General features: G+C 36.0%; 1 protein-coding gene across 1 annotated transcript; it reads left to right on the top strand.

Annotated features, from left to right (window-relative positions):
• Positions 1-2,845: 2,845 nt before the first annotated feature.
• LOC131157788 (nudix hydrolase 8-like) lies at positions 2,846-7,577 on the top strand. Its single transcript, XM_058112178.1, has 9 exons — positions 2,846-2,990; positions 3,075-3,352; positions 3,657-3,722; positions 3,910-4,047; positions 4,323-4,397; positions 4,510-4,560; positions 6,905-6,939; positions 7,091-7,199; positions 7,367-7,577. Exons 1-9 carry the CDS (start codon positions 2,864-2,866, stop codon positions 7,565-7,567), a joined length of 1,080 nt encoding a protein of 359 aa, XP_057968161.1. The 5' UTR covers positions 2,846-2,863; the 3' UTR covers positions 7,568-7,577.
• Positions 7,578-16,107: the final 8,530 nt, after the last annotated feature.

The raw sequence follows: 16,107 nt of genomic DNA, 5'->3' as shown, positions 1-16,107 counted from the left end.
CACAAAAATATTAGTTGGAAATCATGTAAGTGTGAGAACACTTTTAAAGGTGCATATGCCATCAAAGCCCTAATTTGACAAATCAAAAAGAGCGAAAAAATCGTAGAGATGTTAGTCTAAAGCCATGCGAGTGCAAGAATGCTTTTGAAGATGCATATGCAATCAAAGCCCTAATTCAACATCTTTGTGTGTGTGTGTGTGTGTGTGTGTGAGAGAGAGAGAGAGAGAGAGAGAGAGAGAGAGAGAGAGAGAGAGTTGAACCATAAATCTATTAGGTATTAATTACCTATAAATTCTACAAAGTGAGAGCCAAGTAATTTAGTTTGCCAAAGCAATTTGAAATAAGAAAGTATGACAGTTGATAAAAATGCAATGGTCATGGTAAGCTCATAACAATTATAATATATAACATTTTTATGAGAATTTTTTTTGTTCATTAGAGGGATAAAGTAGGCCTAGGTTACATAATGGGAGACAAACCATTTTATATTCTATATCTTCTTCTATTTCCCCATCTAGAGTTGTAGACGAGTTGAACTTATTTATTAAGTTAGATAAGTCAAACTCGACCTCGAATTTCAAGCTCCCCAACTAACAACCTGAGCTTGAAATGAGTTGTTCAACTTTTTAGGTTCACGAGCTTTGTTTACTAGCTCTTTTAGCCAATTCGCGAGCCAACTCATTACTAGCTTGCAAAATAACTTGATATTAGCCTCATTAAATATTAATTTTATATTTAAAATTGAAAGCATATTTATACTCAAATTATCTTTATGATAAATTATATTTAACTAGTTTAGTAGTCTGACTCATTATTAATTTGAAGCAAGCTTCACTCGAGTTGAGTTTGAGCTCGAGCTGAAGCTTTCAAACTACACTCAATTTCGGATCGTTGTTAAATAACATGAAACAAAGCTTTAGTCAAGCTCGAGTTATATATAAGATAAACAAGTTGGGCTCAAATCACACACTTTAAGCTCAAGCCATGCTTGACCTCTCTTTCAAGTATTCAAGCTGAGCTCAAGCGACAAAAGCTTGGCTCTTTTGTTACCTTACCCCAATCCCACTAAAACTTTGAAATAAATAAGGAGTCTTAGTAGAACAAGTAGAGTTGCAAATGAGTTAAGCCGCTCGTGAGCTATTCAATGCTCAACTCAATAATGGTTCACTTGAACTTATTTGTTAAGTTAAACAAGTTGAATTAGAACTCAAATTTTGAACTCCTCAACTAAATGAGTTAAGCTCGAGTTAGGTCATACTTGTCTCGTTAGGCTCACGAGCTAACTCATTTAACAGTTTGAAAGTCAGCTCATTTTTTGACTCATTAATAATTTAAACTCAATATTAATCTCATTAAATATTTGATTTAAATTTTTTTACTTTTAATATATTTTCTCTAATTATCTTTATAGTAATAATAAAAAAAAAAATTGCTTCAACCACTATATCAACTAGACTTCTATTTGAAAATTTGTAAGCCATAATAAACAAGGATTTGTTCTTTTAAAAAAACCATCCTAGTCTCCTAGATATGTATATTTTAAAGAAGGGCGAGACCTTCATTTATTTATTGATAAACCCTCACTTTTGGCGTAAGAATACCGTGGTTACAAGATATTTAAAGGGAGAACCAAAAGACAAACCTTTAAAGGCCTCCCAAATGACAACACCAACATCCAGCCAAAATAAGAATACAAAATCAATCAAATCAAAACAAAACAAGGACTTACAAAACAAATATCACGAAACAAAACAAATAAAAGATAAATAATATAAAGCATAGACCAAAACTAACAGGAAATCTGCTAAACATACCTCATATAAGCCGTATTCATCTTCTCCAATTTATATAACTCATTAATAACTCTAGGGAGTTGACTACTATTTGTAAACAACCTATTCCTCCCCCTAGATATGATATTGACTTGCATACCTTTTCTCATTTCTCTAGAATATTATTAATACCTTCCAAACGAATTCCTTAACGTTTGATAGCTTCTCTAAAATTCCTCCCTGCACTCCCTACTCCTGGTCGGCCCCAAGCACAGGAATAAAAACAATGAAAAGATGCCATAAAAATAATTAAACAATATGCAGGAAAAAGAAAGCCCACATGGGTCTCCCAATGATATACACTTGACGCGCTATTACTGTACCATTTTAAACCTTCAGATTGAAGAAACCAAAGAATAGAACCAGTGGATGGAATGTTCAGTGCATTAGGAATGAGGGAATAAATAAGAACAGACCTGCATATGAAGCAAATGGATGAGGGAATTTTTTTATAAAAAAAAAAAATGTAAAAGAAAACCCAAAAAATTTTAGATCCCAAAGGCGTCTGGAAGGATCGAGATAGAGTCATTAAAATGGAGAGTTCAGAAAATGTGTCTATCTCTATTTACATTCTCTTCTTTCATTGTAGATACATGGATAACGTGACGATTACTCAAATGTCACGAACTCTAGGTAGAGTAATTCGAGAGGATCTATTTCCATTTTCCATCCAAAATGTTTTATATTATTCTTCTGACAACAAGCTTGGATGGGTTGCTCATGCACAAAGAGGCCATGAGCTGCAATAGAGGGGAATGGGAATACCATCACCCATAATTTTATACGGATAAATACTACTTGTATAGTGGACTCTGCTGCTGCTATCAATGTGGCTGGCTAAAACAGGATCAGACGGTTTAATGTCATAATGTAAATTGCAAACATCCCTTTCCCTCTTGTATTGCAGGATTCTATTCCCTCAAAATATTCAGTTCTTCACTTTTTTTCACCTCTGCAGTCGGCATAGGAGAGCTATATATAAGGTAATGGAGGTTAAATTGGGTCTACCACACTGTTTGCTGCAAAAGAGATGGTAATGTCAGCAGTAGCATCAATGGAGGGAAGGCATTGGCTGGGCATTGGTTGCCTGTGTTCTCCCAAACAGCCCAGAATTCCATCCTCTTGCAGCTTCAAGCTGGGGCTGCCGATGGGTCATGGTGAGCTCACTTCACTAGTTCACCTCCCCGAGTCATGTTTTCATTTTCCAATCTCTTATCTGTATGCTTCATTCTGTTTTACAGGTTTATTGTGGAATTCATTTCCACTCAAAAGTAGCCCAAGTTCTGATCCTTCCTCTCGAGGGCCATTTTTTCTTTGGAAAGGCCTTGCGCACATGCCAAAGGAAATGGGAATTCAAATTGTGTCGCCAAACACGTCATCACCAGGCAGGACAGTGGAGTTTCTTGATGCTTGGGATGATGAATATGAAGGCATCGTTGTCAATCCACAAAGCTTACCTTCCAGCTCAAATGCTTTCGCACCGGCCCTTGGGGCTTCCATGTCAAGCTGGAAGTCAAAGGTAGGTCCGGCACATTGTACACAACACACAGACACACACAAATTTATTGTATGCAGAGTCTTAAAAACACATGGCATAAACCCATGAGTGCAGTCCCAATTGATATTAATTCAATTTGCAAATCATTTCATCATTTGTGCCAAGAATATGAGGTGAGTGCATTATGTTTTTACTATCATTTGGCTTGGGATAAAGCATATGTTCCTGCGAGGATGGCTAGAAAAATAGTATATCTTTTAATACACACGCACACACATATATACAAAGTCTCAGAATACGTTTCTGATTTGAAAAGACTCAACAGGGTAAGAAGGGGATATGGCTGAAGATACTAGAAGGGCAAGCTGACCTTGTTCCTATTGCCATTCAGGTCACAAAAACTTTCACAAACTCTCCTTTCCAATTTCAATTTCAGACATTTACCAGTTACCAACACCTTTAAATTACTTACTAAAACACTCAAACACTCAAATCATAAACACTATCGTACCGTTCTATAACTGCAGAATCATCCGTTTGCTAAAAATGCTAAACTCCTCTGCTTCTTTGTTTCTTAGGAGGGTTTTGAGTATCACCACGCCGAACCCGGATACGTCATGCTGACTCACTGGATCCCCAGAGAGCCTTGTATGCTTCCTGCAAGCCCCTCGCACCTAATAGGTGTCGCAGGATTTGTGATCAATGACGGAGGAGAGGTATATATATATCTTTTTAGCTAATTTTCCTCTCCTCTCGTTTTTAGACTCCGAATGGATCAAGAATGTTGTTTGAGAAAAATTTATTGAAATGCAAAATAAATATGTTGTCTCTTGTTTATTATGCATTTTGTTTTCTTCCATATTTTCTTTTCCTTTCTTGCATGTTTTTCTAAGTTTCAAACCAAATTTTAAAGTCCATATTTTGGGAATTTTAAATATGTATGCATGTGATTGATTTTACATTGATTTTCCCTTCGTGCTTACTGAAATAGGTGCTTGTTGTAAAAGAAAAATGTGCCTGTAATTGCAATGGCGTGTGGAAGTTACCCACAGGATATATTAACAAGGTGTTTGTTTTCTTATTTCAATTGTAGTATTGTTTTCATATGATTTCGTTTTCGTTCTAAAACTTTCTGCTGTGGAATTTGTGCGTATATGATATTTGTTTTGATTTGTCAGTCTGAAGACATATTCTCAGGAGCTGTAAGAGAAGTCAAAGAAGAAACTGGTGTAAGATATCATCTTCCCTTGGATGATCACAGCAATAACACTATTTGATTTAGGAGTGGCAAACTCAATTCCGCAACCGGTGCTCGACCCAACAAAATATGGGTTTTTTTTTTTTTTTTTTTAACAAAACTTCAATTTTATTGATAGCCCTATGTTATGATGGAGGAATACCGTGATTACAAGCAAAACACATGTGATTTACAAATAAATGTGAAAATCATCCTATGCATCAAAACCAATAATAAAGTACCATAATCCAACTAAAACAATCTAAACATGCTTATATGAAATCAAAACCAAAAAACAATAAACATAAACAAATTACCTACAAGATGATGTCAATTACTTGCAAACATTAATCAGAGGAAAATCAAATGATATCAATTAAAAATGAAAGCTACTCATCTTATCCATACGAATGAGACCTTTCATTTTACTTGGCTTATCACCTACAAAATATCTCCTCGTGTTGTCTCCCTGACCTTGACAAGCCAAAAAATTCGTCACCTGATTATCTTCTCTAAATTGGTGCTTTATAAAGAAATGAAGACGTTGTAAATCCTCCTCTAATAATTCCCAAAAGTCTCATAAGTACCAAGAGGAATAAATTCCAGATGTGAGTCATCTCACCACCAATTCTGAGTCGCTTTCAATACAAATATTTTGATATCTCAACTCTTTACAGAGTTGAACACCACTAGTAAGAGCCCGCAATTCTGCTCCATTGTTTGTACCTGATTCAAAGTTCTAGAAAGTAAATGGCCTTAAGATTACCCAATGAGTCGCGGATGATATCATCACCACCACAAGAACCTAGATTTCCTCTACAAGAGCTATCAATATTTAACTTCAACCAACCTACTAGAGGCTTTTCCCATAGTACTTTTCGAGGAGTTCTAAGCTTCGGCGTTTTCATTTTCATGTGGAACTCTTTCAATAAATTCTTATCTATAGACGGCAGTGAACCCTTCACACCTTCTATAATTTTTATAAACCAAAACCTCACAGATAACCATCCTCGACTCATACTTATCTTCCATGCGAGCTTTTCAACGACTGAGTCATAATTTCCAAGAAATTATAATAGGTAACAAACCAATTATCGTACCTTTTTGGGTTGGTTTTTTGGCACTTCTGGACCATTTTCACTCTCCATGGTTCAATATAAAAATTTAGAATTCCCAAGACAAACGCTGCTCTCTTCCATACCATACTTGCAATGGATACCGTACTGAGAACATGATTGATAGACTCCTCTTTTTTATTCACACAGCAGTTGCAACATGAGACCATATCAACTCCCAGTTTCTGCACTCTCTCATCTACAGGAAGACATTGAAACATTACTTTCCACATACACAGCGATACTTTCTTAGGAAGTAGTTTATGTTAGACCCACTCCATTCATGAGCATTGCTCCCTTTTAATTCTTATCACCTCCCAAGCCAAGGGGGTTGAAAATTTTCCATTTATTGAAGGCTTTCAAATAAATGCATCAGGTCCCGCTTTGTGCTTTATAGACGATGATAAAATCTCATTCGTTTTGGGGATCCCTACTAATTCTTTCAGCATATCAATATCCCAATTCTCAGACTCTCAGCAATCTTAAATCTTTGACAAAAAATGGATTGAATGAACGATTTTAACTTTTAATTAAGGGGTTATAAATAGGTTGAATAGACAAAACCTAATTTGATTTTCAAAATAGATTGTCTTATGTGTATATTCTCAAAAAAATATTCCCAAAATGAGTTGGCTGATTTGATTTTTTGTTTGACCCAATAAAATAGCAACCCTACTCACTAATGGGTTAAGTCCATTTATACACAACCTACATTTGACGTGCCCATGACCCGTCCAACTCACTTGTTTACCCTCCTATATTGGGGTTTTTTTTTTTTTTTTTTTTTTTTTTTTTTTACATCGGGTGTCCTCAGCCGGCCTCTACCAGATTACCCTAGGATGCAACACAGCCAAGACTAATCCCACGCCCCACAGAACCCACCCCAAGGCCTCGCATCCTTTATTGGGTTATTTGAGTATGTATATTATTGTTATTTTGAGCAGTAAGTTTATTTTTGTAAAATGTAATGGAGTTAGAATTGAAAGGAATTTTGAATCAAGAAAATGATATAATCAAATGAAAAATTCAGTTTCATTCTAGCAAAATTCATTTCATCCCTACCAACTAATTGTGCAATCAGCACGTTAAATTAGATGAGGAACAAGATAGAATGAAAAAATTATTAAAATTGAGTGATTACTTTTTTTTTTTTTTTTTTAATTTTATTATATTTTTGCGTAACATTATATGAATTTTTTACTTTTCGGCTCTCATTTGTAGATCGATACGGTTTTTTTGGAAATGGTTGCCTTCAGGTAAGGCTTTTCATTCACTTTCTTGTCGTAATTATTTGTCCTTCATAAATTTCTTATATTCCAAATTTTAAACAATTTTATTGGACATTTTAAATTATTGAGTATTGAATTTGTGGCTCTATTTCTTAACTATTATCATTATTGGTGAAAGGCATGCCCATTTGGTGGCATTTGAGAAGTCAGACTTACTCTTTGTGTGCATGCTTAAGCCATTGTCCTTCGAAATTACAATCGATGACAAAGAAATTCAAGCTGCTAAGGTAAAGTTTAAGTTACGAGTCTATTGAGGTTGAGTTTCAGAATTTAAAGTCAAAATGCTCTAACTGTACTATCTTTAAAAAATTTTAGATGACCCTATAAAATAGAATAAAATACAAGATGGGTTATGAGTTGATTGAATTCTCATAATATAATTTTTTCTATGCAGTGGATAGCTGTGGATGAAATTTTAGGGCAACCATTTTACAACGAAGACCACATGTCCAAAAGGGTCATTGACATTTGTGTTGCGGCTTACGAAGAACGATATAGAGGATTCATTGCTCATCAGTTGCCTTCAAAAATTGATGGAAAACTATCTATATTATATTGTGATGATTTTGATAAAATTTCAAAACGATTTAAATGAAATTTTCTTTCGTATTTTTGGTACGTTCTTCAGTGGCAATGGGATCATGCTTTCATTTCTCTAGAATTTGGACTCGAATCGTATTTTTTAAAACTAAAAATACTTCTTGAAATCATTGCTTGCAATTAGCACTCAAACTCTATGTTTTTATTTAAATAATAACTAAGGTGCAAATTATTTATACATAATTATTATTTTCTAATATTATTTTACTCTTCTCCTATCTTAATTTCTTTCCTTTTTATTATTCTATTCACCAAACTATTTTGATTGAATATGCTCCAAACCTTACACTTGACCCTAGGTGGTAGGCTCGCCAAGGTTTGGGTCCTTACCTATCAAAGATAAAATTTATAAAACTAACTAACCACAAGTTCAGTAGAACAATGAGTAAGTCGGGTGTTGATCCTAAGGGACTCTAGTGTAGTAGTGTACCAACTTAATCTAGTCTACTGCGCGCTTTTTTTTTTTTTTTTACTAAAGAAGAGCGGCACCTCCAATTATTTATTGATATACCCTTACTTTTGGCGGAGGAAAACCGTGGTCATAAGACAAGCAATGAGAGATTACTAATTAAAAAAAGAATTAAAGGCCTCCCAAAAATAACACCAACAACTAACCAAAACAGGATTATAGATCCAAACAAAATTAAATAAGAAACAAATTTAAACAGACCTATCAAAAACAAAAATAATAAAATAAACTAAAAACAAAAAATCAAAAAATCTAAACCAACCAAACAAAAATCAAAAGGTTGAACTATTGACGAAATGAAGTGATACTCAACCTATCCATCCAAAGGATACCTTTCAGAGAATCTGGTAAAAGATGTTCTTCATAGATGACATTGTTTCCCATTTCTCCTCTAGCGAGAAAATCAGCCGCACTATTGTCTTCCCTATATTGAAGGATCACCACGAAGTTCACTCCTTCTAGCTCCGCCATGAGGTCCTCCCAAAAATCACAAAGATACCACAAGGTACATCTACCTTTTCGAAACCAATCAACAATAATTTGCTAGTCACTTTCAATAATCACATTAAAATAATGAAATCATTTGCATAAATGAATTCCTTCCAAAATTGCTTTCAATTCTACTCTATTGTTCAAACCATTGCCAAAATAGCTTGAAAAAACCGCTTTCACCATGTCATGACAATCTCGAATAATTCCTCCACCTCCTAAAGTCCCCAGGTTGCCCCTACAGCTCCCGTTATAATTAAGTTTTATCCACCCTGCTGAGGGTTTAACCCACGAAATAATTTTTCCAAGCCTAACGCAAACTCCCTAATTCTGAATTTGAAACTCTTTCAAAATCGTAATGTCGAATATCTCCAATTTTCGAAAAGAATTAGAGCTCTCAGTTAAAGAACTAACCCACTATCGAACACTTCTCCACGTCTGATATGCACTTTGATAAACTCCTTCAATTCTCACTTTGCATCTTCGATTCTAGAGGCACCACGTATTCAAACACAGAATCATACCGATTAAAATACCTTTAATAGATGATTTTCAAGCATAGTGGAACCAGTTTGCAAATCTTTTTTTTTTTTCCAGAGAAGGAACCATTGGAAAGGAATCCCCAATACCACACTAGCCCAACGCCAAACCTCTGAAGCCACCTCGCCTAAAGAAAGAATATGATCAGTGTTTTCCTGGCTCCTCTGTATGTAGTAATCACAAACTGAAGCCCTCGATATTCTTTTGGCCGGAATTCTATCATCTACTGCCGAGCATCTAAATCAGGCTTTCCATAAACACATTGATATTTTTCTAGACAATAAAGAATGCCAAAACTAGTCATTCCACTCAAAATTATCACTTCTGCTCCTCACTGCCTTCCATGCCGTTTTTGTAGAGAAATTGTCATTAGGGGCAGGCTTCCAGATGAATATATGCTGACCACTTTTACCAGCTCGCACATTATGCAAAATTTTCCATTGCTTTATCGACCCCAACCAATTCCCTTAATAAATCAGAGTTCCAATTGTTATTCAACCAACAAACCTTAATACACAACTTTTTGTTCAAAATATCCTCAGTGCACACAGCTAACGGCCTAATATAAGCCACCTATCAAACCAAAAAGAAGAGTTCCTACCTCTCACCAAAATTTTAACCGTATCCATAACTTCCGAAATGGTGGCTATCATTGATTTCCAAAACCAAGAGTCATTTGGTCTTCCCTTCCTTATTAATAAATGATTATTTTCACAATATTTAGCTCTGAAAAAAATATGACCATAGATTGTTAGAAGTGAGCATTCTGAAGGCAAATTTCATAAGAAGCGACTTTTGGACTTCTTTAAGATCTCTCAAGCCCACACCCCCTTCCCAGGTGGGTTTACAATTTTTTTCCCAAGAGTGCCAATAAATCATCCTTTTACCTTTCACCTCTCCCCATAAAAAAATTAGCAAGAAAAGAGTTGATGCGAGAAAATGTGACCTGTGAAACATTAATAACCGACATCAAATGTATCGACATGCTAGACAACACATGTCTTAATAAAATCAAATTTTCACCTTGCGAGAACAACTTAAATTTCCACCCTGCAATTTTCTTCCTAATCTTCTCCACAAGAGGCTCCAAGATCCTAGAAGACAATTTTTCAGAAACAAAAGGAGCACCCAAATATGTAATTGGAAATTTACCTTCCATGCAACCCGTGATTCTCAATAATCCACATTTTCGAGCAGGAGTAATGCATTTCGAAAGGGAATTACGCAAACTTTGTCTTGGTGATTTTTTGACTCGATCACTTCTTATACATCTCCAGAATGTAAACCAAATTTGAATAGACATTTTCCCACCATTTGCAAAAATAAGAATATCATCCGCATAAAGAAAATGCAAAACCAACGGGGCCCCAATTGGATGATTAAATTGTCCAATACGACCTGTCTCATAGTTTTTCCTAAGCAACCTTGTCAAAACCTCCTCCATTATGATGAATAAATAAGGAGAAAGCGGATCCCCTTGCCTCAAGGCTGTAGTCGATTGAAAAAACCCTGTAAAGGTTCTGTTCATCATAATAGAAAATCACAGAGACTCCACACAATTTTTTATGAGCTTGCAAAACCTCTCAGAGAGGCTAAAAGCCTTAAAAACCTCCAGAAGAAAATTCCAAATTCACTCTGTCATAAGCCTTAGCCATATCCAGTTTTACCATCACATTGCCACCAGCCATTTTTTCGTGCAAAGAATAAATCATTTCTTGTGCAAGTGTAATATTCTCAAAAATACTACACTTGGAAATAAAAGCACCTTGCTCATGCAAGACCAATTTATCAACAATCTCAGTTAACCTAAAAATAATAATCTTGGAAAAAATTTTGTAAGTCACATAGCATAACCTAATAGGGCATAATTTATCAACGTTATAAGGATTGTCCACCTTCGGAATTAAAACAATAAACAAAGAGGAAAAGAAACTAGAAAGAGGAGTGCCCTGAACAAAATTCTTTGCCGCATCCAAAACATCTTTTTTAACAATGTTCTAGCAAGAAATATAAAATTTAGAGTCAAACCCATCTAGTCCTGGACTACTTTCTTTGGGAATAAAGAACACCGCTCTTTTAACTTCTTCTTCTGTTGGATCGGTGCAGAAAAAATTATTATTAGCAACTTAAATCTGCCTTTGAATTAACTCGGATAGATCACAAGGATCAACCATTGAAGACTTTGAGAGAAAATTCTGAAAAAAAAAAAACAGTGGCTTCATTATGTATTCCTTCCGCACCATCCAATATCCTCCCGTCGTTCAGAACCATACGGTGTATACGGCCCTTATTCCTTTATTCTCTAAACCCTAGTTTCTCTGCATAGAGCACAGTCGGCCAGCCACTACTGCTATTAACCTGCAGTCATTACCGCAATGCTACTCGAGTTTTTCTCTCTCTCTCTCTCACGCGCACAACTATGTGAGTTTCTGTCTTTGCCACTGCCTTGACGCCGCTAGCACCTAATAGCCAAGATTCCATGACGCTCCATCTGCCATAGATAAACAAGGACTCGCTCTCTGCGCTTCGTCTACCATTTTCGAATAAGGGCACCCTGCACAGAGCACGGTCAGCCGGCCACTACCGCTGCCGCTCTGCTATCACTACCGCGACACTGCTTGGATCACACTCTCTCTCTCTCTCTCTCTCTCTTCTATGCACAACAATGTGTGTGTCTTTCTCTGCCACAATCTACAAGAACTGCAAGTATCGTCTGTGGCTGCTAGGCGCCATCGCCTGTCGCAGCGATCACCAGTGCTACCCTATTGTTAAGCCGCCAGCATCTGACAACCACTCAGTCTAACATAGCTGAGTAGGTATGACACCCATAGCTTTAGTCTTCTTCTACTTAACCAACTCCAACCCTATGTAGGTTACCCTAATACCACCTAGGGTGGTTAGGAAGGTGTCATGCCCCGCCGATGGCCTCACCGTTAGCGGGGAATGTCGTTCAGGCTAGTTCTAGGGTACAATCTTATGAAGTCGTGAATAAAAAAGTGGAGATACCTGCGTTCAAAATTCTTATGAGATTCATAGTTAATATCAATGGTGAATTGGGATTTATTTTCTTAGAAACGGAGATGGTTAAGGCTGAGGAAGGGTTTTGTTTTGCTTTAGTGATGAAATTTTTGAGGAATCGGTCATCTATTGATAAAATTCGGTTATCGATTGTGAAAACATGGGGCTTGAGAGAAATTCCAACAATCAGTGTTATGGATGATTACTATGTGCTTATACACATGAAAAATGAACATGATTTTTTGCATTGATGGGCAAAGGATGGTAGAACTATGGAAAGCAATTCATTTCGGCTATTTAAGTGAACGAAGGATTTTGATGTCAAAAAAGAATCTTCATTAGCTCCTCAATGGATTTTCTTACCGGTGTTACCAATGCATCTTTACCGAGCAGATTTTCTTCAAAGTATAGCTACTTATTTTGGACATTAACTTGGGACCGATAATGCAACAATTAACCATACGAAAGCCTGAGGGGCACTTATTTGCATGGAAGTCGACCTGATGATGGAGCTGGTCAAGGAATTTCCTTTTGTTTTATCTCCGAAGCAATGTATTTGGTAAGAGACCAAATATCAAAAGATGGGTTTTTTTCTACTCTAAATGTTGCTGGCAAAGACATACCTCCATTGTTTGTAGGGTAGGAGAGAATCGAAGGGATGAGGGAAAATATAAAGAAAAAAAAATATGGAAACCAAAGATGAATGACGGTGTAATGGAAACCAGTACCAATGTGGATAAAGGGGCAAAGAGGGTGGAGCAGGAAGCAAGACCCAGTAATGTACTGATGACAAAGACAACTAAGGATAGGTGCCCTGTATTACTGGAAATTCCTGCAACTCAAGAAAAAGGGGATTATGCAATTCAAAAATTTGATGTACCGCAGAGAGGCTTGGAAAATAATATGAATGAAGGTTCAGCAGAAAGTGATGAAGAAGAGTGTGAGGAAGTTGGGTGTGATGATGATTCTCGAGTTTCATATGGTGAGCCTATTTCTCAAGAGAAAGTGGATCATGCAAACAATATTAAACAGACTGAAGGTGGGAACCATGGTTTGCATCAGGGGGAATTGGCTCTAGGTTATTTGTCTGAGAGGGAGGAAGGTGAAATTTCAGTGTTGAAGGACAAAGAAAAAATGTATAAGTCTGATACAAGGTAGGGATGGACTTCTGAAAACACCAAAATCGGAAAGGAAAAATCTGTGAGGAAATCTCATAGGGTTCACATTCGACCGCATAAATTAAATTTATGAGTGATACAATTTTTTTTTTTTTTTGGAATATTAGAGGGTTGGTTAGGTCTAGAGGCAGGTTAAAGAAGTTGATCAATAAGTTTAATGTTTGTTTATTTGCTATTTCACAACCTTTAGCGGCTGAGGAACGAATGGTAATGCTGGGTAATTTATGAATTATCACCATTTTATATCTAATGAAAATTAAGGCAGTAAATTGTGGCAATTTTGGAAGGATATGAATGCCTTTGAGGTGATTTCAATCACGACTTAGATGATCTTTGGGTAGTTTTTTCAGGAACGGCCAAAGGATTTTGGTGAGTTTTGTCTATGCCAAATGTTCTCATGTTGAAAGAAGGGAATTATGGTGGCAACTGGAAGCGTGCCAATCAGATTTCCCTTGGAAAGCAAGTCTCTGGTTATGAATCGAACCTAGCCTTTAGTGAGCAATACCTAGGTTCGGTCAATCATCCACACTAGGGTTTCAAAGATAAGTCATCCACTCGAGTAGCATAGGGTTGTTGGGTTCGCACCAATCACCTAGAGCATGATCGGGAGAACGAGGTATACCCTATCTAGTGAACATGAATTCATTTTTAGCATAATATGCTCGAGTGGCATAGGGTAGCCAAAATCACACCAATTGTTCAGAGCACGATTGGGAGAATGGGGTATACCCTATCCAACGAACACATATTACTTTTCAGCCATCGTACCCTATTATGTACAATTTAATGAAACCTAACTCTTGTACTCTTGCCTAGGGTTTCATCACAACTAGAGAACTAAAGGAATTAGCTACTCATTGTGCAAGAAATTAAATACAAGGTATTGAAAGACGAAATTGAAAGCATACTTGAAATTGAAATTGAAATACAAAGCAATAAATTGACAATGGAATTGAAATATAATCTAAATGGCACCAATGGGACTCAAGGTTTGTCATGGGACCTTTGAAGAACCAAAAGGGAACCCCTAATCATCTATTTGAAGTTTAATTTTATACCCCTTAGGGTTTACACACGTTCAAATTCAAATCAGGAAACAATCGGTGACAAAATCGCGAAGTTGTCGACCAGGTCACCCCCTGGTCAAGGGTCTCTATGAACCTGCTATTAACTGGCACTTTGGAGTCTTCTAGCTAGACATGGTCACCCCTTGTAACCTCTCGGTCACACCACATGTTCAAACAGGTACATGTTGCTTTGGATGGAACAAGGCCTTGGAGACTTGATCGAGCACTTGGTCGAGCCTTGTGCTTCTCAATTGCTTCCTTGGCTTCTTATATTGCTTAACTCCTCAATTTAAACTCCAATTTCTTGAAACATGAAACGCATCAAGTGTAACTCTAAACAATGATAAAAAGGGATAATTACAAAGAAAATTAGAACATTGCATAGGTAAATGGGGGTCTAAAATAGTACATTTTAGGAACACATCACTAGGTTAGGTGTTAAGAGAATTAGTTGAATAAGAAATGTAGAATGGCTTGTGTTTAATAACTTACTTGCTATTGGTATTAATATTTATCTTGAAATTAAAATATATGTTCCAAATTTTTTTTGAGAAAAGGCAATTACATTTTCCCATGAAAATATTTTAACTAGATTAATTTTAAAAGGATATGAATTATATAGTAGTAATGTCTAACATATGTTTATGCATTTATTGGCCCTATGATTTGGTTTTTTTTTTTTTCTCTCGGGCATTTCTTTTGTAAAAAAATTTTGAGCTTTGATCATGTATGATAGGAGAGTCAGAAAATTGCACATTGATTCAGAGTTAAGAAAAACTCTTTTTTTTTTTTTTTTAACGAAAACCCCAATTTTATTGATAACCCTTACTTATGGCGGAGGAATACTATGGATACAAGTAAGACACATGGGATTTACAATTAAACTATCAAAATCATCTCAAGCATTGACACCAATACTAAAAAAAAACTAGTAACCATTATCCAACCAAAACAATCTAAACATGTCTATATGTAATCAAAATCAAACCAAACAAACATAAACAAATTACCTGCAAAATTATGTCAATTACCTCGAAATTCCCAAATTTTGTGAGAAACAAAATAGAGGAAAAACACACACACCAAAGAAAAATAATCTCACGCACAAAATAGTATTTACGTGGTTCAGCAATTTTACCTATGTCCACAAAGTTGCAGGGATTTCCCTATTATCAAGAAAAAAATACAAAGAGTGCAGCAGTACAATATTTTCTCTCTACAAAAAAAAAACTTTGATGACCAACCCGAATCATCAAAACAATCGTTTCTATATCTTGTGCATAGGATTCACAATGGGCTACAAAACGAGCCAAAAAAATTTTTCCCAAGAGTGTTGCCCTTGGACCCCCATGAGTACGGCTTGGGCCTCTTATGTAAAGACCTGGAAAGGGAAAAATAATAATAAATAATGAAAATGGTAAATAAAATGAGGGAAGTTGGTTTGGCATAGGCCAAACCATCGATGGTTTTCTGACCTTAGGAAAAATCGTCAACGGTTTTGAGTAACTGAGAAGCAGTTAAGGTGAAACGGTAAAAATGGTTTGGTTAAAAAGTCAAATCGTCAACGGTTTCAGGGAAATCATTGACCGTTTCATCTGGCATCCACTAACATATATATATGTGTGTGTGTGTGTGTGTGAATTAGTTCATTTTTTTAAAAAAATTTTCTTTCCTCTCTCATACTCTCTCTCTCTAAGTTGCAGTGTCATCTCTTTCTCTCTTCAATTTTTCACTCGATTTAAGCTTGAATCAAAGGAGAAACGTCATTTGGGAT

This window comes from Malania oleifera, chromosome 6 (assembly GCF_029873635.1).
Source record: "Malania oleifera isolate guangnan ecotype guangnan chromosome 6, ASM2987363v1, whole genome shotgun sequence".
Taxonomy (NCBI): Eukaryota; Viridiplantae; Streptophyta; class Magnoliopsida; order Santalales; family Ximeniaceae; genus Malania; species Malania oleifera.
The sequence above is the reverse complement of the archived record's forward strand: the minus strand, read 5'-3'. Positions and strand labels throughout refer to the sequence as shown.

Excerpts from the sequence above, each read along its gene's own strand:
- LOC131157788 (XM_058112178.1), top strand. The coding sequence starts at position 2,864 with ATGGTAATGTCAGCAGTAGCATCAATGGAGGGAAGGCATTGGCTGGGC. Across the intron at positions 3,353-3,656 it reads TGTCAAGCTGGAAGTCAAAG|GGTAAGAAGGGGATATGGCT; the intron begins GTAGGTCCGGCA and ends AAGACTCAACAG. Across the intron at positions 6,940-7,090 it reads TTGGAAATGGTTGCCTTCAG|GCATGCCCATTTGGTGGCAT; the intron begins GTAAGGCTTTTC and ends TATTGGTGAAAG.